The 22,682-nt window shown below is 34.8% G+C and overlaps 1 protein-coding gene across 1 annotated transcript in view; it reads right to left on the bottom strand.

The window, feature by feature from the left end:
• Positions 1–22,682, bottom strand: part of LOC106877208 (laminin subunit beta-1) — a 171,603-nt gene that overhangs the window by 83,904 nt on the left and 65,017 nt on the right. Inside the window, exons 2-3 of the mRNA XM_014926058.3 lie at positions 16,733–17,289; positions 6,049–6,166 (exon numbers count right to left, since the gene is read on the bottom strand). Of these exons, the coding sequence (XP_014781544.1) occupies positions 6,049–6,166; positions 16,733–17,289 (675 nt within the window). The remainder of the gene's footprint in view (positions 1–6,048; positions 6,167–16,732; positions 17,290–22,682) is intronic.

Here is a 22,682-nt window from a genome sequence, read left to right as displayed (position 1 = left end):
ATGATGATATATATATATATATATATATATATATATATATATATATATATATATAAAACGATTATCATCACTTTAACGCCCACTTTTCCATGCTTGCATCACGAGTCTGACAGTTTTGGGAGCAGAATTTTCTTCAGCTGGACGCCCTTCCTGTCACCAACCCTTACCCTATGACCAGACATGCTTTTGCAGAATATCAGAAATGAATGACATTCATTTACAATAATCACACCATGTCAGGACATTTTCACATTATACACACACATACACATTATCTACACATCTTTCATTATAAAAACAAAATAAATGGTACTTGTTAATTATTTGTTTGAGACTGGTGCATCAGCATAACACTACCCAAAATATTTAGCTTAAAGTGCTCTTATGGGTGAAAACAAAAAGAGACATTTCTTTCTTGCCTAAAAGATTGCATTGAAACAGAAATTGAGCATTAACAGTCTGACATCCCAGCTTAGAAGATGAATAATACATTTATATAAGTTGAGGTGCTGAAAGTTAAAACCCCAAACTGCACTAGTGAACACTCATTTTTAATTAGATCTTATATCAGTAAGCTTTGCTTATAAGTACTGATCCATAATATACATATATATGGTCACATGCATACATATATACACACATACATATGCATAAATATGTCAAATATAGCAAAACATAAAACATTAATGATGCTTTAGAAAATTCTTGCTAGTAATTATTAATTCACTCTTTCAAAATGTGAGTCAAATAGTGTTTAATAGAAAAACAAAAAAATAACTCCAACATCCATGTAACAAAATGTACAATAGAATGAATAAATAACAAATAGCAGAAATAACCAAGATTGTTGTGGCAGGCAGCAACTCAGTGCCACAAGTTAACATTCAACTATACAGAAATTTATCAGAGTAGAAAAACTAGGTTGTTAAAACACTTGTGATTTGTCTATTGGTAACTATGGGACTATTCTACTTGTGGAGAGAACACTGTTTGATATTAGGTAAAAGATTAAAGCAATTTTATTGGAAAACAATCAGCTTAAGAGGACCACTGTTTCTATTCTTGCATGTAGAATGATGATGAAACAGAACAAGAGATGAATGCTCAAATACTAGCTCATGGGTTGCTATTTCAAATGTGCTACAGGTGTAGTGTTTACAAGTAAGGACACTTAATTCTACATTGGTTTTGTTGGAGTTATTTTTGTGACAACCATGCACTGCATAGTTGCCAGTTGCCCTTTGGCAAGGTATAGCAGCTGTTCAGCCACCCTGACAAGGATATGGCAAAGTCAAGCGACTACAGCATGGTGGATTGTGAAGAGGTAGCAGAAGAGCTCAACTGAGCCAACAGTGCTTCTTACATGGAATCTAAGTGGAGAAATCCTAGAAGATCAATGGTCAAGTTCACCAAGCTCTATCAAGAGAGTAACTGCAATGCATCCATAGGAGTGGCATCCATGGTTGTGTAATCATCTAAGGACAGATTCACTATGACTCAAGCTCCTAATTCAATGGCATTGGATGGCAATAGAGTCATGGGAATCTGTGAAAGCAACAAAACTATATTTTTGTTAATCTTCCCATGGAGACATAATTTGTCAGTTGTTGATCTTTAAGCTGAGATCAACTTTTATCATGCTAACTTTTTTTCAAACATGTGTCTGAGGTGCCACCTGGAGAGCTCATTGTCACTTTGTCTCTTTAGAAACAACTGATTCATTCTCATTCTCTCATGTAAATGTTAGTAGCCATGTAGAATCTCTACAAGAACCTACTCTACACCAAACCCATTTTTTATACCTGAACACCCCACCCACACCTCCTCAGAAAATAAAGATTTGTGAGCTGCATGACAACCCCTTGATAGTGCTGGTGGCACAAAAAAAAAAACCTACCCAGTACACAGTGCAAAGTCAGTATTTGGAAGGACACCCAGCCATAGAAACCATGCCAAAGCCAGATACTGGCACATGATGCCAGTCCTTGGTTCCAGTGAACCTGTCAAACCTTCCGACCCACGGAATAATAAGTACTGGGGGGGGCGATTTGTTTGACTAAATTTCTTCAATTTAGTGCCCCAGCATGAGTGCAAAACAAAAGATAAATGATATTCCATCACTTTGCCTTCACCCTCAATCATTCTACAGTTAACTTCCAAGAACACAAAATTTTACTCTTCAAATCATCACAACTAAAACAGTTGGAACATGGACATTAAATTATGATGATGATGATATATATCAAGAACAATATCCTTCAATGTGTCCTTAGACTCTATAGAGGCTTCTTTGTTGACTCACAGATTGTCAGTCAAACAACTAAATGTGATCTATGTATCCAACATTCCAAATATGTCATGACTCAGCCAAATACAGAATTACACTATGCAATGGTTTTATGATATCGAATACAGTATAACAGACTGGGCATGTTGTATTTTCTCCACTGTTCACCCTATTTTTCTAGGTGTTAGTGGTGGTCACAGAATGAGCAAGATGTATTTGGACAGAGTGCAATAGATGCATTTCCCATTCACTTATTTCTGGTGGCAAGCATTCCAGCATGGTGTTATAGATTAATGGCACTGATGATACTGCTGATCTTTGTGCATCTATGAACTATTAATGTTAGTCTAGAATGAACATGTAGTGACAGAACCTGGGTTAAAGCTTGCAACAACAAACTGTGCTCTTCACATATTCAAGTAATATTTCATTTTAAAGATTTTTGTTTCGCTGTTTTAGCTGCAATGATTTGAAGAGTAGAATTTTGTGTTTTTTGAAGTTAACTATGGCAAAGTGATGGAATATCGTTTATCTTTTACTTGTTTCAGTCATGAGACAGCACCCATGCTGGAGCACCACCTTGAAGAAATTTAGTCAAACAAATCAACCCAAGTACTTATTCTAACAGTCTCTTTTGCTGGACCTCTATGTTATGAGGACATAAACACACCAACACCAGTTGTCAAGCAGTGATGGGGGACAAAAACACACATACACACACACACACACACATATATATATATATATGTATATATATATATATATATATATATATATTAGGGATAAAAATCCAAATTTACAGGTAAAAACTCAAATTCAATTTATCAAAAATTAAAATTAAATTAAGTTCCACTTGGTTCTTTTCTCTAAAACTATATATATATATATATATATATATATATATATAATGGATTTCTTTCAGTTTCCGTCTACCAGGTCCACTCACAAAGCTTTGGTCAGCCTGAGACTACAGCAGGAAGACAATTGCCCAAAGTACCACGCAGAGGGACTGAACCCAGAACCAAGTGGTTGGGAAGCAAACTTCTTACCACACAGCCACACCTACACCGATAATGCAAAAATACTTTAGAAATTTCAATTCTAATAGAAAGTATTAATAAGCTTTTCTGGAAAGTTGTCTACATTAACAATATATAATAAATGGGTCAACACCAGCTTTTGCAGGTACAAGAAAACTTTTTGACACTTCTTAATAGCCAGTATTATTAAGAAATAAATATGAAATTAATCTAACAATTTTTATGAGCTCATAAATGGCTAAAATAACTCTTCTGCTGTTTACTAGTATGTAATACAGCAAAGCTTCATCAACTGCTTAATGCTTTAAAAATTATTAAGCAACAAACAGCCTTACAGTTGTTTACAATTCCTTATTCATAAATGGTTCAATGCATTCTAATGCATTCTTGTTATAAACTGCATTGTCTCTGAGTAAGGATATGTAATTTATGCTTATCTTAGTCTTTAAGTGACAAACAAATTCGTGACTGGCCAGTTGGCAACAGGTTTTCTGCTACACCCTGTATCACAAGTTTCAAATCTTCTCAAGGATTTATAAAAGAGAAATGAGATTCTGACACATACTTTTCCCTAAGCACAGCACCAATATGAAAAGAAAAGAATGATTACAACCAACACTCAAAACAAGTCAGGGAGTTCATCTTGATAGAGTTTTGACTGGATTGTACTGTAATAAAATATCAAGACAATGAATATTAATTGATCACAAAATAGAAACACACACAGATACACAACACTTGTTCATCACTTGTTTAGTCACTCTGTTTTCCATTACAGCAATTAGCAAAATAACTAAAAACTCATGGAATCTTGAAATAAAAATCACTAAATGTCAAAACGTAAACTACACCCATAATATTCTCCATGATAATCCCATCTTTAGTTATCATAACAGGTCATTATCAAAATTGTTTCCTTACTTATGCACAAGTATAGGGAAGAGGAAATAAGAAGCTGTGATGACATGTAACTCGTATTATATTAAACATAACATTTACAGGGGAGCAAGGAAACAACAGGGAAATGTCATAAGAATTTGTTCATTTATTTTTCTAAGGAAAAAAATTGGTCAAATGTGAAACCTTAGAGACCATATTTATAAAACATCCAGTCATCTAGAAATTTTGTTGGCTCTCAACATATTAGAAGGCTATTTTCACTAACAACTTTATGTTCTTCATGTTTGAGTGGTGTTTCTTTTTCACTTCCAAGTCTGGTGTTTGTCAATGTTTGTTCCTTTACTTGCTCTAGATGACTTGTTTAGTAATAGCATTCAGTGAAAATGTCAAAATTATTAAATAAACTGTAAGCTTTACATCATTGACGAAACACAGCTATGCTTCAGCTTCAGCCTTAGTTGCTGCAGAATACTTCTTAGCCGTCAAAATAATGAGTCTATTAACATTTCAGGAGACACTTAATGAAGAGCAAATTTGTCCCATATTTGAAATATGAAAAAAAGGAGCAAAAAAAAAAAAAAAAAAAATCACATGCAAAGTCCCAAAGTATCAATGCTTTAAAGAAAATAAGAATTTAATTACCGACAGCCTAAAAACTGATGTAAAATTTCAGCTAGTATAAGAAGTTGTTATTTGAAGCCAGCTATGTTCCAGTGACATACAATTAAGACTAACTAACCTAAAATAACTTTGACACTAACTTTCAGTGATCACAATAAACCAACTGATATTAATGTCAATGAAAATTACACTTGAATTCAATTTACAAGGTATTTTTTACCTGTCAAACAATAGTTTGCTAGTTGTTTTCCCATCAGTAGTGCTGTGTCACACCCACAGCATAGACTTTTAAATCTCAATGACCCAGTCTGATTTATAATTTCTTAACATCCAGAGCTGAGCTGAAATCTTTTTCCATGGGTGTAGAGAATGCGATGAGAAACTACTATGGTGTACTCTTCTTTGTGAAATGTTGGAGTCAATGATGCTCTAATGACCTAATTAATAGCTTACAGGATGCTACTAGAAAGTAAAGTAGCATACTGTCTGGAGTGGTAAACAAAAAATACATAAATTATGCCTTGGCCTGGAAATTTAGCATGTATTTGATCCACATTTTGACAATTATTGAAGTTGTTTAAAATTAGTTGAACTGTAGTTTAAACAATGTTCTTGTATTTTTCATTGCAGTGTTTAGACCAGTGGTTCTCAACCAGGGTCCATATAAGACTTTTGGGAACCCACACAACAAAATAGTAAATTGAGAACCACCAATAGTATTTTAAGGGCCCTGAAAAAATTTTGATTTAGATGTATTTATTGGTATGTATTGTAAGAAACAGCTAGGTTTCTTTCTCTAACATTTTACATAGTTCAACATACACAAATTAATGTGTGGAAACAATAAATAACATTCTATAAAACTAGTTTTAAAACCTTGAATGGTGACAGGTGTCTACCAGAATAAAATAGCAATCAAAGGAGTCCATAGATTAAAATGGTTGAGAACCCCTGGTTTAGATAATTTCAATTTTGTGTAGAACACTGAAAGAAAATAATGCATGTGCCTTAGCATGGTCATAGCCAACTTATGAGAACCAGTTAAAGAATAAAAGAAGGGTAATATATCTGTCCTCATACATCAGTGAACTTAATATCACAATACAAAAATAAAACATTACTAGATGGACTCTTAACTTCAATTCTTTTTCAACATTCATAGATTACTTCAGATGTAACTTTAACACACATTTTACTTACCAAGTGTGTGCAACTTAGTGAAGTTTATCCTTAGATTGGTAAGTTTCAAGAGATCCTGTACTTCTGAGCTGTATGGGTTACCAATACTAATAGATGTGGGCAAAACTTGAAAGACTACCTGAAATGAGAAATCAGTTTATTTAACCATTAACAAATAGAATATATTTTGTAGCATAATTTACATGGCAAACCTTTTTCTTCCTTTTTCAGTTTAGTCAAAAGACTTTTTTTTTTATATCTTAACATACTGGTGATATTACCTGCTTCAGTACATGTAACTGGGAAAAAAGTACCATTTCAATTTTATGATAATGGTTTCTAATATTGAAATTTGCAGATATGATAGCATGGCAAAGTATATATTAGTGATAGAGGCAGTATTAATATCAAAAGGTAATATTTATCCCTGGTGGTCTCAGATTTATCTCACCACTAGTGATATAAACAAGGGTGCATTTTACACCAAAAGTCAAAATAAGAGTTTCTATCAAGGTATCTACTGCAGTATAGTTTGTTTGAACAGAACATTCATGTTTAAGTGGGAATAAATATTACATCATGGTAAAGTAGACTAAGAGAAGGTACAGGTAAAATGAAAACATTCATGAACTTCACTACTTGGTATTTAACACTTTAGCCATATCCGGCCCAAATATTCTGTTTTATGTTCAAACCAGCCAGATCCGGCTTCTCACACTTAACCAACAACATCATTCTAAAAATAAAACCACCACAGCAACACAGTTTTGAAACTACGAGAAAATGCATGATTTATTGAAAACAATGTGAATAAAAAAAGCATTTTGACAGGGGAATCTGAATGCTAAATACTAAAAAAAAAATACCAAACTAAAAAGAATAACTATAAGATAGTAAATAAATAATCACAAGATGTGTCTAATAAAATCTCTGGCTAATCATTTTTCTCTTATACCTCATATAACAAAAATAGAAAAAGAAAACAACCAACAAACAGCAAAACTGGTGGAAAATTCATGTCAAGGGTGCCTAGGGAGTGACTTTCCACTCTGAGTGGACATTTTATATTATGTGTGTAACCTGACTTGGTAACATTGCACCAAGTTTTATTTCAGTCAGTTACAATTTTAAAAATTCATATTAACCCTTAACATTTAAACTGACCATAAGTGGTGCATATATTCTACCTGCTTTATATTCAAATTGACCAGATGCAGCCTCTCACACCTACCCTACAATGTCATTCTAAAAATAGACAGGCACATCAAAATCTTGAAGCTGTGAGAAAATGCCTAATTAATTCAAAACAAGGTGAATAAATAAGCATTACATTTGAGAGAGTAATCTGAATGCTAACAGGTATGTGCGTGTGTGTGTGTGTGTGTGTGTGTATATATATATATATATATATATACAAGAAATGAGGGCAGGGAATCGTCAATTAATAATAGAATTAATAATTAACAATTTTGCCAAGTAGTTCAGTATGAAAAAAACCCTTATCGGTAAGACCATTTATCATCATAAATATAAGGGATTAGCAATTGAGTTGCTTCTCCAACATACTGAAAATTTAGAAATAGCAGTCAAAGAACTACTGATTCCAAACTACAAATTTTTCTCTAAAACGGATGGCGATATTTATGGCACACATAGAACAAAAAACCGGAGGGAAAGCACAAACAAAACAAGCCTTTAGTTAATTGGGTACGAATCGTTTCATGGTTAAGTGAATGAAAATTTCACTATTCCAATCTTCAGCCCAAATATTCTGATAGGCACCTTGAGCAATTGTCTTCTTTTATAGCCTCAGGCCAATCAAAACCTTAAGTGGATTTGGAAGACAGAAACTGAAACAAACCTCTGTGTGTATGTGTGTGTGAGTGTGTGCGCGCACATGTGCGTATGTGCGTGTCCATCAGTGCTTGACAAGCAGTGTTGGTGTGTTTACATCCCTATAACTTTGCAGTTCAGCAACAGAGACCAATAGAATAAGTACCAAGCTTTAAAAAATATTGCTGGGTGTCAATCGATTTCAGCTAAAATTCTTTAAGGCAGTGCCCCAGCATGGTCGTAGTCTAAAAACTGAGACAAGTAAAAGAATAAAAGAATACGTGTGCACACACACACACACACAGACAGAATAAGATTTCAGATTCTAGGTACAAAGAAAGCTGATGACTTCCACTGACGGAAAGTTACAAACTTGTAAGAGACGTATATAATTCATTGAATCATCAGAGTACAGACTGAAGAATGAAAAGCAAAGTTAACTCTAGCAGGATTTGAATTTAATACAAAGACAAAACAAAACTATTTTTGCCACTGTTAAAATTCAAATTCAAAAGGAATTTAAATAAGAAAAAAAGTGGTTAGGAAAATGTACATCTGGAAGGAAAGAAGAAATCACCAGAATTCCAATGAAAGGTGGGACATGGTTAATGAATAAAAAGACAACAGACAAATCCATTGGAAAAGAAATGGCATCAAATTGGTTAAGATGTCAAGTACTTTTACCTAATACAACTTTCATATAATTAAGTTATTAAATCAAATGATTTTTACCAAAATCGAGAACTAAAACGGTTTTTTAATATACCTTCATATGCTCTCTTTTCACTCTGTAACTTATGTAAAATTGAAGGATTGCATAGCTAATTCATCACCCATCTATCTATAGTTTTCTTACTCATTTTTCACATCCAGCCCTTTCTTCCTCTTCCATCGTACCATGTTTTTCATTTTAATAAGACTGAGGAAAACTTCTAGTTGCTTCTTGACAGAAAGTGATGGGAAAGAATTTGCAATATGATCAGCTGACAGATATGCAATCAGCATAATTCCACACATCAATGATCTGTAGATATTGTACCACTGCACAGATGGTGGTTATGTTTTCTTTCATATCTGGTTTGAAAGTTCTGTAGATCTTATCTCAAAGTAGCATCCTGCTACCTCCAGAAGGATCTGTCCGGAACAAGTCATTGCCCAATATTACACATTTGAAAAGAAAGGCATATTTAAATGAATGAACTCTAGTACTAGACTGGAATTCATTTTATCAACACCAGAAAGATAAAATCAAAGTTGACATCAACAGGTTTTGAACTCAGAATGTAAAGTGACTGCAACAATGTTGTATAATGCTTTTATGACTGTAATCCAAATAACAACTCAAATGTGTAACATTTGGCGATGACTTGTTCTGGACTGTTATTCCTAGAGGTAGCAGGATGCTACTACTTTGAGATAAGGTCTGCAAAACTTTCAAACCAAATATGAAAGAAAACATAACCACCATCTGTGCAATGGTACAATATCAACAGTTCAATGATTTGTGGAATTAGGTTGATTGCATATCTGTCAACTGATCATATTGCAAATTCTTTCCGACCAAGACCAGAAGTTTAGAGGCTGAGGATCAGCCAATTATACTGACCTCGCCATCTGGCTGATACCTATTTTATTAATCCTGGAAGAATTTAAGGCAAAGCAGATCTTGACAGGATTTGAACTCAGACTTTAAACAGCCAGAACAAATATCATAAGGTATTTTTTCCAATACTCTGATTCCTAACATAAGCATGAAACCACAAATTTAGGATGAGGTGCTAACACTTGATTGATATTGTATGTCAAGTTCCCTAAATGGGATCTGAATTTAGATAGAGAGGGACATAACTAAATACTGCATGGCATTTTACCCAACATTCCACTAACTGCTAAACAGGAAAAAACCATTTAAGTATGTTAAATATTTAGCTCAGTGAAAAGGGTGAAGACATGGAAGGAGAAAAGAGAACGAAAAGCAAGATGATCCCAAGAGATAAACATAGATATATAAGAAAAACAACCTCACCCACTTCTGCCCATACTCTACCATCACTGTGCCTAACCACTCCCCACTTTAAATAAAATAATCAAAAAAGAAAGAAAATGATTTCCTAAGAAAAGAGATTAATGAAATCTAAGAAAAATATAAGAAAATAACATCACAGTCGTCAGCAATTAGATGGTAGCACTTGTATATAATGAAGAGGCTGACTCAAAAGGGAAACAGTACCATCTGCTAGAGAAAGGAATTGTATTTCATTACACATCAGTTACTAACTGTTTATCATTTCCTTCTTATTCAGAGTTAGCTTCCTCTTCATCAGCTTCCTCTTCATCAGCTAATGGCTTAAAATGGCTCACAGATCAAACATACAAGGAATACATTTCCTTTAGCAGATTCTTTTGTTCTAAACTAACAGGCCAGTTCACCACCCCCTCCAACTACCAACTACACCTGTTCACTCTCTTATTTTTTCTTTGAACTATTTACTTCTTTTCTTACATATGCTTTTCAAATTTTCAAAAAAAAATTAACTCTTATGGTACCAACCAACCTGAGAATACTCTTGCTTTTATGATACAAATTTCATGTTTAATGTTTTCTAAATAAAAATGCTCCATCGAAATTCCATACTAATTCATGTTCCAAACAACAGATTATTAGTGACAAAGTTATTTTCCTAAATTCTTCATTATTTTCAAAATAACTGAAACAAAAGCAATCTAATTTGACAGAAATGTGGTAACGAAAGGGTTAAGAGAAATCATTTCAATCCATTTCTATAACCTGCATTGTCTTCATTATGCCATTTAAAAAATACATATTTTCTACCACAAGTATTCTTTCATTCTTTTACTTGTTTCAGTCATTTGACTGCAGCCATGTTGGGGCACCACCTTTAGTCAAACAAATCAACCCCAGGCATCAACTAAATCATTGCTGCCATAAATCATTTCCAAAATTACCCTAAGACCACAAATTCACTGGCACTTTGGGAATTCTTCCAGCCACCATTTTAATAGTTGCTTCTCATTTAGGCACAAAGCCAGTAATTTTAATTCAAGAGGTGGGGATCAGTTAATACCATTGACTCTAGTATTTGACTAACACTTCATTTTATCAACCCCACAGAAACGAAAGACAAAGATGACCTAGGCAATATTTGAATTCAGAATATAGGGCAAGGCAACTAAATAGCACAAGTCATTTTTGTCTTACACTAACAATTCTACCAATCTGATGCCTAGGCACAATGCATGCAATTTTGAGGAGAGGGATTAATCGATTATATTGATTGTGCTGGTGCCACAAAAAACTCACTCAGTCCAATTTGTGGAGTGGTGGATGTTAAGAAGGGCATCCAGCTGTAAAAACCATGCCAAAACAGACAATGAAGAATTCTGCATAGGCAGCTTCTATTAAACCATCCAACCCATTCCAGCATGGGAAGTTGACATTAAATGATGATGATGATCAACCCCAGTACTTTATTTAACAATAATAATAATCCTTTCTACTTTAGACACAAGACCTTGAATTTGGGAGAGGGCTGTAGTTCATTACATCTGGTGTTGATAAAATAGTAAACGGAAAATAGTAAATGTCCCTGTTCCTGAGTTGTAGACACAATCTGTCAACTGGCTTAACACCACTACCTGGTCAATGAGCACTTTAGATGAACACACTGTAACAAATATTCAGGCTAGGTCACTGATCTGAGGTTAACTTTGTACTTCCACCCACTCCACCAGAATAGTCTAAATGATGTATTACAAACTTATTCATCCCATACCAGTACACAAGAAAAATGTGTGTTTTCCATAATGATGAAAATGATTGGCAGCAAACACCCCCCACCTCCACCCCACAGCAATGATGACAACAGGTTATTCAACCTGCTTCAAGTAACAGCCAAAGCTCCTTCAAACCAAACTCTACTCCTAAACTCTTTAGCAATAAGCTTACTCTGTCCAATGTAATGCTTATTTATTCACATTGTCTTGAATTAATCACTCATTATCTTATAACTTTAAGACTTGGATGTGATTGTTTATCTTATGATATTGTAGCATTCAAATTCTATCAAATGATAGAATGACAGAATGATAGAATTATTTTATGATATTGTAGCATTCAAACTCTATCAAATGGAATATTTATTTATTCACATTAGTTTGAATTAATCATGCATTATCTTGTAACTGAGATTTTGATGATGTGACTGTTTATTTTTTAAATGGCTTTGTAGGGTACATGTGAAAGGCCTGATCTGAACAATGTGTACATAAAACAGGCAAAATATTAGGGCCTGATATGGTCAGTTTAAATACTAAAGAGTTATGATATAGTTTTAGAAAGCCACTCTTCAAAAGATGGCATGATCATAGTTGCAGTTCCTTTTATCATAAGTTTACTCAATGAAGGTTAACTCAGAGCTAAATAATAATCAATAACATCTCTCTCACACACACACACACACACACACACACACACACAGTGATTGGTTCATGTACTAATAAAAGAGCCTCTACTTATTCATTTGACTTGTTAGAAATATTCCAAAGTCTCCCTCAAATCACATAATACCTCAAAACAAGAACACATTCGATGATTTTGTCCTTAGAGTTTCTCTAAAATTCATAGAATGAATTTTATCATGGATATACTTGATCAGGGCTGATTTGAGGCTAAACAACAACAACAGTAATAACTAAAGTTATGATAATGTGGTGGTAATGATGATGATTATGCTGATGGAGGTAGTGATGATAATGGTGGGGCTTACTAGTCATAGATTACAGCAGTCTGTAAAATTTCCTCCAGAGCAATGCAAAACATATTTTCCATTATCAAATGTAAATTGAATGATTAATTGGAAAACATTATTATAAAGGTAAGTTGTTGTTTAGTCCTATATCAGCCTTTATAAAGCAGACTTATGATCAAAGATATTTCAGACATGGCTTCTTTTCTGCATTGTCCAATGTGTCTTCTTTTTTAAACAGAGTAGGGCAATGGTTCTCAATCTTTGACTTGGTGGGATACACAAGATCAAATAAAGAAATTAATAGTTCACCGTGCATCGAAATTCTTTAAAAGAAAATCGTGTATTTATAGGTGCCGGCATGGATGTGTGGTAAGAAGTTTGCTTGCCAATCACATGGTTCCAGGTTTACTCTTACTGCATGGCAGTTTGGGTGAATATCTTCTACCATAGCCCCAACTATAAACTTGAGTAGATTTGGTAGATGGAAATTTAAAGTTCTCTCTCTCTCTCTTTCTGTGTGTGTGTGTGCATGTTCTTTTGGTGTGTGTGTGTGTGCATGTTCTTTTGTGTGTGTGTGCATGTTCTTTTGTGTGTGTGTGCATGTTCTTTTGTGTGTGTGTGCATGTTCTTTTGTGTGTGTGTGTGTGTGTGTGCATGTTCTTTTGTGTGTGTGTGTGTGTGTAGCAAAGAACAAGTACCATTTAATGGTTTTAGTAAAATTATACAAAGAAAATATGCATTATACCATCCAGCATAAATAAAAGTCAACTTCCTTATATTTAAGCCATTATTTTTTTCTGCAAAAACCTATTCTGACATTAAATGAGTTAATTTCCGGTACAAATGTTCATGTATATGCTTTATGCCTTCAGCATTTTTTTTTTTTTTTTTTAATTCTGGAAACGATCTTTTGATGTAATTTATGCACCCACTAAAGTTTATTTCTATTTTTGCAAAAAAAAAAGTGCATAAATTACACGGGTTTTTAAGGTAATTAGGAAAGGAATTAGCCTAGATGAGATGCAGTTCCATTTTGTGCCAAAGAGAAACACTACTGATGCTCTCTTTCAGTAAGGTAACTTCAGAAGTATTTAGCCAAAAACAAACCACTGTACTTGACACTTGTCAACCTGGAAAAAGCCTTCAGCAGGATTCCTCCTTATCTGATCTGGTAGTAGCTATGAAAGTTAAGAGTAGACCAATAGCAGGTCAGGTGAGTCATCCATACTAGGTACAAAGGTGTTGTCAGTAAGATGAAAGTTAGCAATGAGTACAGCAATGAATTTAGTGAGCAGGTAGGTATCACTATTCATTCTCCACCTCTTTATCATAGACCTCCAGGCCATAACAGAAGAGCTTAAGACTGATGGTTCATAGGAGCTCCTCTAAGCTGATTATTTTGTTTATACTGCTGAATCTGTAGTAGAATTAGAAAAGAAATTCTAGGTGTGGAAGCAAAACCTGGAATCAAAGAGCTTTAAAGCAAACTTAGCAAAGACCTGAGTTCTAGTAAGCAGAAAAACAGACAGGACTCTACTTCTTTCAGGAAAATGACCCTGCTCAATATGCGGAAAAGGTGTTGGTAGAAAATTTAAATGGTGTGCCCAGTGCAAATTGGACACAAAAGAGATGCAGTAGACTCACAGGAAAGTTAACAGAGAAAGTAGACTTTGTGCATAGCATATGAGCAGGAGCAATGTACAATAAGAACATAAAAGAAATAAATTTTCTTAAATACCCAGAGTGATTAATGACAGAGGTAGTAGATAGTTTATGCTACTTAGGTCACCTAGTTAGCAGTGGACAGGACTGATCTGAAAGTATAGTCACTAGTAAAAAAAAAAACAGCTGGAGAAAGTTCTGAGAGCTACTACTTCTATTAGTAACAAAGGCCTCTTTCTCAGAGTGAGAAGCAGTTTCTGTGATACTTGGGTGCAAACAGCAATACTACATGATAGACAGAATACATCAATATTAATAAGAATTCAATAAGACAGAAATTAATATAAATACAATATATGAAGAACCTCCTCCAAACTGGTCTATTTGGTCCCCATGCACTCCATTCATTTGACATTATCCAAGCACCTAGTATTTCTTTATCAGAAGTTTTGTGTTTTTTATTTTCTTTCAATCAAGAACAGATACAATGAACCATTTCTTTCAAATGTGTTCTATTTATTTTCAATAAGTTCAGCGATCTGGTGATAAAAGTATCTATAGTTATTTTTCATAAATTGCAATTATCATTTTGAATTGTATTACATTACAATATTATGTATTTATTTATTGTTCACTCATTATTTTTCATTTGTTTGGATTCTGTTTGAGTAGAAATTTGAATTTCAAAAGATAAGAGATGATCAGAGTTGAAAAACTTGAAAAAGAAAAACTGATTCTATAAAGTAGTTGGAATGCTTTCATTCATGAAAAAAAATCTCATTCCATAAAAAGACAAGATGGTTACAGTTGAAATGCTTTCTATCTATCTAATGTTTGATAAATTGATAAATTCTCTAATTCCTTGCTGACTTGATATGAAATTTGAATATTTTTTAGCACAAAGAAGAACAAAGTTAATCAGATGGCACTGTCAAAATTTCTATTTCAGATTGTAAAGTAAATACTAACGAATGATAAAAGAGATGCACACAGCTTTACATTTACTACATTTATCTGACACCTGTATATTAATACAGCATCTCAATGTTTAGGTAACTGGACTACTGGCTATCAATTTGTCAGGGCCCAAATCTATACACTATCATATCTGTATGTCTGATTTTACAAGACTATTAGATGGAATATCATTAATCACAGGTCTATTTGAACCTTGCACTAAAAACAATTCATGATCAAGTAACTTAAACCATGTGTTTATTTAACCACACTCCACTATTGTTATGCAAAAGTTATTATGAGGAAAATATCAAAAATCAGAGATATTCTCAGCAAGAAATTGTGTTAATCACACTAATCATCTATTCACCAATTCTAAAAAGTTGGTAAACCTAAAAAAGATGCACTATCACATCACAATGCAATCTGACCCTCAAATAATATTACAGCTGCCTAACTATCACAGTTTTCAAGATACATGTGTAAGAATATATAAACATGTCTCTGTTCTTTCTGTTTCTTCAAGGACCATGGATGCTAAATTAGGCTATTTTTCAGGGTTGCAGGCTACTATTTTATTTTTAGTTTTGGGATTTGCTACTTTAAAATTCACTTTTGAATATCCTGAAATTATCAACTAAGTCAACAATCTTTTATAAATATTTAAAAAAATATTGACAACATTTTCATTTTGGGATACTTTCTACCACAATATGCTACAATTTGAATATTTTATGCTACATTTTTAATATTTTGTGCTACATTTTATTAAACTAGTCTGGCAATCCTGCAAGTGACCTGTTAGAGACTATCAGATAGTTTTCTGACAAGAAAAATTGAATATGGCCTAACAGACCAATAAACTCCTCGTAAAAATTAACTGTCACCATTAATTATAGCATTGCGTTATTTCGTATCTGTCGTACCTCTTTACAATGAGGCCAACTTCATTACTTTAAAGTTAATTCTTTGAAAATGCACACAACATACTACAAGCTATAATCTTCTCAATTAGTTGTCTACTATCATAAGGAATATGCTCTCCACAAAAGAAGGCAACAGAAAACAATTAAAATGTATAAAAAGAGTACATAACAAAATTGAGTTATTGCAATGTCATTTTTTCGTACCATTTAGTCAGGGAGAGAAATGCAATAACCATGGCCCTTTATGTTAACAAGGTCCCTGAGATTAGTGGGAGGATGGTATTTATTCTACCAGTTTCTTTTTAGCAGAACTATTTGTTAAACAGTGCTGAAAGAGATAGACACACATACAAACATATACAATGGGTTTCTGCATAGTTCCCATTGACCAAATTCCTTCATAAGGCATTAGTTGACTGGATGACACTGAAAGATAATTTCCCAAGGTGCCACACAATGGAACCAAACCCAGAACCAATGTGGTGTCAAAGCTAACTCTTTAACTACACAGCCATATCTCAAAAGTAAAGTTTAAATGAAACAATAAATAAAGCTTACCTCTCCTCGTGTAGATGGTGCAGCATCTGAATATTTTGATTCACAAATTACTTGATCAAGTCGTCTGATGGGTCCAGTTGGAACTCCAGGGAAAGACTGAGCACAGTTTTCAGCAAAGTAACGATAAACCTTCCATGTCTTACCAAAATCATATGACCTTTCCACCAACATTGCAGCAGGACGGAATGTTTTGAATCTCATAATCAAATGAGTGAATTGGAACTCTGCTTCCAAATCTAGCTGAATATAGACATCTTCCTTACCATTTTCAGCCTGCCACCATCGTCCTCTTTTACGCCGGCCAAATGAATACACTATGTTTTGTATCCGGTGATTAAGTGGTTGAGTTTGTTGATGTGGCGAAAAGGGCTGCCTTGAATCACAATTAAAACATTTTTTAACATCTTTTAAATGACTGACAATACAGTAATGTTCTCGTAGTTTAAGACCACAGGTTGATGATGCATAAAGATTCTTCTCTCGGCCTATAAGTAAATCACCTGTTGCAGGGTAGCAGCTTCCTTCCAAACATCGGGAATGTTTTTGCGCATACACACCTGAAATCAAAAATGCAGAAATATTCAATAACAGCAGATAAAGATAAAAACAACAAAGCAGCTATCTTCCTACCTCTTACTATTCCTAAAACACAATCAATTTATATTTCAGACAGTCACTTTATACATAATGAAAAACTTAGAGATATAATGCCTTGTTATTACTGCAAGATGATATGAAATGGAAATAGTTGCTGAAAGGGTAAATAGTCAATCCAATTGGAATACAGGGAAAGCAATCAAACAGATTAATGAATTTAAATATTCGGAAGAACAGGTGTGAGATGATTAAAAAAAAAAAGGAAGTAAAATGCAAGATTGCAACAGCTAGTGGTCTTAGAAAAATTAAACTGTTTCAGAAAATAAATAGATTACAATAATAGCAAAAATTTGGTTTTATGAGTAGTAATAATTTCAAGTGCACACTAAGTACAAACTATAGATGTTAGACACTGAAAGTGCAAAAATGATCATGGTGTTTAAAATGAAATGAAATATAAAGTGATGCAATACAGTCCATAAACAGAACATCAAACTAATATCATATAAGAGAAACATTCACATATGGTGTTATACAAGGAAAAGTTACTAATCTAATAATTATCACTAACATTTTACATCCATTTTCTATGCTAGTATGGGTTAGACAGGTCATTAAGACTGATGTCAGTTCCTATTTAGAGTTACTGGCTTTCTATATGGGTCAAAAGGCCACATTTGCTTCCTTGTTAATTTTCAGTTTCTATGGTTGAATACCTTTCCTGTCACCAGCCACTTAGCAGAGAGTACCAAGTGCAATTAATTATAGTACTAAGACTAGAGAAATAGACATGTCTTTGGCAACACTAAGGACCTTCTCAACTCCACACTATTTCCATTTGTTCATTAATCATTTTACTAAGTGTACTGGGAGCATTTTAATGCAGCACCAGCACTAATAGGGTTGTTTGTAACCTATAAAAAGAGTACTCAATACTGTATGATGTCTTTGTTCACTCAAGGCAACAAGAAAGGGAAGGGGAACTGGAGGAAGAGTGAAAACCCAAGATGAACCAGGCTTTTTTTTTTTTTTTTTTTGTATAATTTAAAGAAAACATAGCAATGTAATAATATGCCAGGAAAACATACAGAACTAATGTTATATAAGAAAACATAGGCTATGTAAGGAAAATGTAGAATCTAATGTTTCATAAGAGGAACTCAAGACAATCTAATGTTACATAAGGAAAACAGATTAATCTAAATAAAGACTAAACTGATTTTAAATGTAAAAACAATCAGAAATGAAAATATCTTAATTTACTTTGAAATAAAACATTTAAAAAGGGTATTTATTATTCAAGCAACATTTTTTTTTAATTTTCTTCCTAAGCATATCTAGTTATCATATAATTTAGAAAATTTGAGGAATAATTTTTTTAATAATCTATAAAAAAATTGGAATAAAAAAACATATTTGAAGAATTGAGGTCAAAAATTCTTCTCCTTTGAATCTCACAGATACACACACACAAGGACTTATCAATGTGTCTACAGTTGATATTTTAGACAGAAGTTTGAAATGAGAGTAAGGGATGAATAGAAATAAACAAACAAACAAACAAGAAGCAGAATGTGAGAATTTCATTTGGAAATCAAAACAGTTTAACTTTTACAGTTTACATAAAATTTGATTTCTTTACAGCTGATAAACATGTAGCCAAACTACCTAAAAAATATTGAGGTGACAACTTAGACTGATAGAAAACAGCTGTACACACATCAACTGAAGCAAAGAAATAAATAACGACAATAACTTGTTTGTCCCCCACTTTTTTCTTTTTTTATTTTATTTTTACATATGGTTTGTCTAATACATGCAAGAAAGCAAGCCAGTCATAGGTCTTTAGTAACATGGGAATGAATATTTCACATTCTGAATATTTAATACACTCTCTACTAAAAGCATTCTCCAAGCTAATGTAGATGTGATTATGTGATTTTTTTCCCAGAATGTACCTGCTTTTTTTTTTTTTTTTTTTTTAATGCCAGGGATAGTTAATTCAAATGCTGTTCAACACATACACATATACAGTGGTTCACTTGGATTTAAAAAAAAAGACTAGACTCCTGTTTTCAATTCAAATTACATATGAATGAAAAGAAATCTTTAGTCGTTTAAATGCTAAATACAATTATTAATAAACCCACAAAAATGAATATCATTAGTTGTGAGTGGATTTGGTAGACGGAAACTGAAAGAAGCCCATCGTATATATATATATATATATATATATATATCTCACCGAGCTTATCTCAAAATACCTAGACCATGTCCTCGCCCCCCTAGTGGCTTCTCTCCCTTCCCACATTCATGACACTAACCACGCGCTTCGTCTATTCAACTCTTTCTCTTTCCCTCCCGGCCCTTCTAAGCTTCTCTTCACTCTAGACATCCAGAGCCTCTATACGGTGATCCCCCACGACGAGGGGCTGCGTGCCCTGAAGTTTTTCCTAGACCAACGCCCCAACCCACAACCCAACACCTCCACACTCATTCGTCTGGCAGAACTTGTCCTATCTCTCAACTGCTTCTCGTTCGCGGGAGATATCTACCAGCATTTCTCGGGAGTGGCCATGGGGACGAGAATGGGCCTCAACTACGCGAACCTGTTCGTTGGTTATGTTGAGGCCCAAATATTCTCCAGTTTCACTGGTCCTACTCCCGAACTATACGGTCGGTATATCAACGACTGTATCGGTGCCACCTCACTCTCCCGCGAACATCTTGACTCGTTCCTCTCTTTCGTTCAATCTTTCCATCCTGCCCTCCACTTCTCCTGTACTATCTCTGACACCTCTGTCCCCTTTCTCGACATTTCGGTCAGCATCCTCCACTCCGCCCTTAGCACCTCCATCCACTACAAACACACAGACTCGCACTCCTATCTCAACTTCTTCTCCTCCCACCCTAGACACACAAAACTTTCCATCCCCTATTCCCAATTCCTCCGTCTACGCAGACTTTGTAGCGACAGCCATGACTTTGAGACTCAGTCTCAACTCATGGCTCACCACTTTAGCCTGCGTGGATATCCACCCACCACCATCCACACCGCCCTTGCCAGAGCACGTTCTGTGGACCGTGCATCTGCTCTCTCCCCCGAACCCGCCCTGCCGTTTCCCGCCTCCCTTTTCCCCTCACCTACCATCCCACCACCCTACCCCTCCAACGCTCCATTCTCCGAGCTTTTCGGCGCCTCCAGTCCGACCCCTCCACCTCCCACATCTTCCCTAATCGACCCCTCCCCTCCTTCAAACGAGCCCACAACCTACGGGACCTCTTGGTCCACAGCTTCTTCCCCAACCCAACCTCCCAACCTGGCTCGTTCCCCTGCTCCCGCCTACGCTACTGCACTTGCCTTTACCTCTCCAACACCACCCTCCTCACCAGCACCCATCACCGACCCTATCGCATCACTGACTCCTTCACCTGCACTTCTACCAACGTCATCTATTGCCTCTCCTGCTCTCTCTGCCATTCTCTGTACATCGGACAAACGGGGCGCCGCCTGGCCGACCGATTCGCGGAACACCTCCGAGACATCAACGTTGGCAATGATACCCCGGTGTCACGCCACTTCCGTTCTGCCAGCCACTCCTTGCAGCAACACCTGTCCGTGTTTGGATTGTCCATGCACAGGGGCCATCCGGACTCCCGTTTACGCCGTGAACAGGGATTAATCTTCTCTCTTCGCTCCTTTGCCCCACATGGGCACAACTCCCCTCCCCTCTTCATCTAACCCCCTCCTCCCGCCTCTCTCCCCCACCCTCCCTCCTACCACACATCTCTCCCCCTCCCCCACCCTCCCTCCTACCACACATCTCTCCCCCTCCCCCACCCTCCCTATGTTACATTTAGTCTTATTATTTTTCATTTCCATCAAAGTCTCATTGTGATTGGTATATTACACATATCATCATCATTTTAACATCCATTTTTCCATGCTTAGATGGGTCATATGAGATTGACTCAAATTTCTTACTAAATACCCATCCTTTCACCAAACCTCACCTGTTTCCAAGTAAGACAATATTTCCCCATGGCCAGACATGTTTCTTATAGAAGATTGCAAATGAAGAACACTATTTCTATGACACTTGCTTACAACTATAACACAATGTCGAAACAAGGAGACAATAACATACACTTTATATAAATGACGGGCTTCTTTCAGTTTTCATTTACCATTCCTACTCATAAGGCTTTGGTTAGCCTAAGATGACATATAGTGGAACTATATATATATAAATTGGGCATGTGCAATTGAAGCAGCATTGAATTAGAATAGCCATCATATGTATTATATATACCACCATTGACAAACAAGACACTACAGTTTTCATCAGAGGTATAAATCACATATAGACATGGTGTACAAAAAACACAGTATCAAAGGGAAGAGAAAAGTAATCCTGGAAGCAGCTAGCAAGATTGCCAGATGCATTTTGTCAATGACATACATACAGGCAGGCATATGCCTAAACAAAAATTGTTGCCTCTGATATATAGGAAACAGGTGAATAATACATTCACTGATATTGAAAAGAGCCACTGGGCTGAATAAAATTTGGTGTTCTCAGTTGAAGCAACATTAAATTCAAATAGCCATCTATGTATAATACCTAATGTATATACATTGCTGACAAGCAAGATCAAGTAATCATTGTTTCTAACATAACCATAAGATCTGAAATTTGGACGAGTGAATTTGTCAGTAGTATCAACTCCAGTACTATCCACAGGAAAAAAAATCCTAAACTTCTACATAGCAAAAACATCAATATATTCTGTCCCAGTTTGTATATACAACAGAAATCCAACACAAAAATGTGTTTTTATACGTATTATGTAAAAATAGCTTTAAGAGCGGTAGAGTAGGTATGAGGTTAATTTCATATTTAATAGACGAAGAATGCAATAAAAGCAACTAATGGAAAACAAAAAGCTATAAAATTATAAATAACAAAGCAAATTTAGCCCAATACTAACAAACTACAGGAAGATGATATTAAATAGTATCTAATAATAATTGTTATTTCTCCCCTACTTAATTGCATTGATGAAAATTTCACAAGGATTAGACAGTTCTACTAATATAAAGAGCTCATTAATAAAATTAGAGTGGCCAAATTATAGAAGAATTTGACACTGGAAGTAGAAAGTAATTAGCAAGTAAGAATAACAATGTAATTAGAGTTAGAATTTTAGTTAAACATCTCATAATACAAGTTTGATGAGATTATCAGAGAATTTTGAAAAAAAAAAAATGGTTTTAAAGGCAAAATTGATAAAATATTGGAAAATAAAAAACCTTCTGCCAATCATTTATTCAGATATTAACAGACACTGC

The sequence above is a fragment of the Octopus bimaculoides genome, chromosome 6, assembly GCF_046866305.1.
Source record: "Octopus bimaculoides isolate indiv1 chromosome 6, ASM4686630v1, whole genome shotgun sequence".
Classification (NCBI taxonomy): domain Eukaryota; kingdom Metazoa; phylum Mollusca; class Cephalopoda; order Octopoda; family Octopodidae; genus Octopus; species Octopus bimaculoides.
Note: the sequence above shows the minus strand (reverse complement) of the source record. Positions and strands in the feature narration are given on the sequence as shown.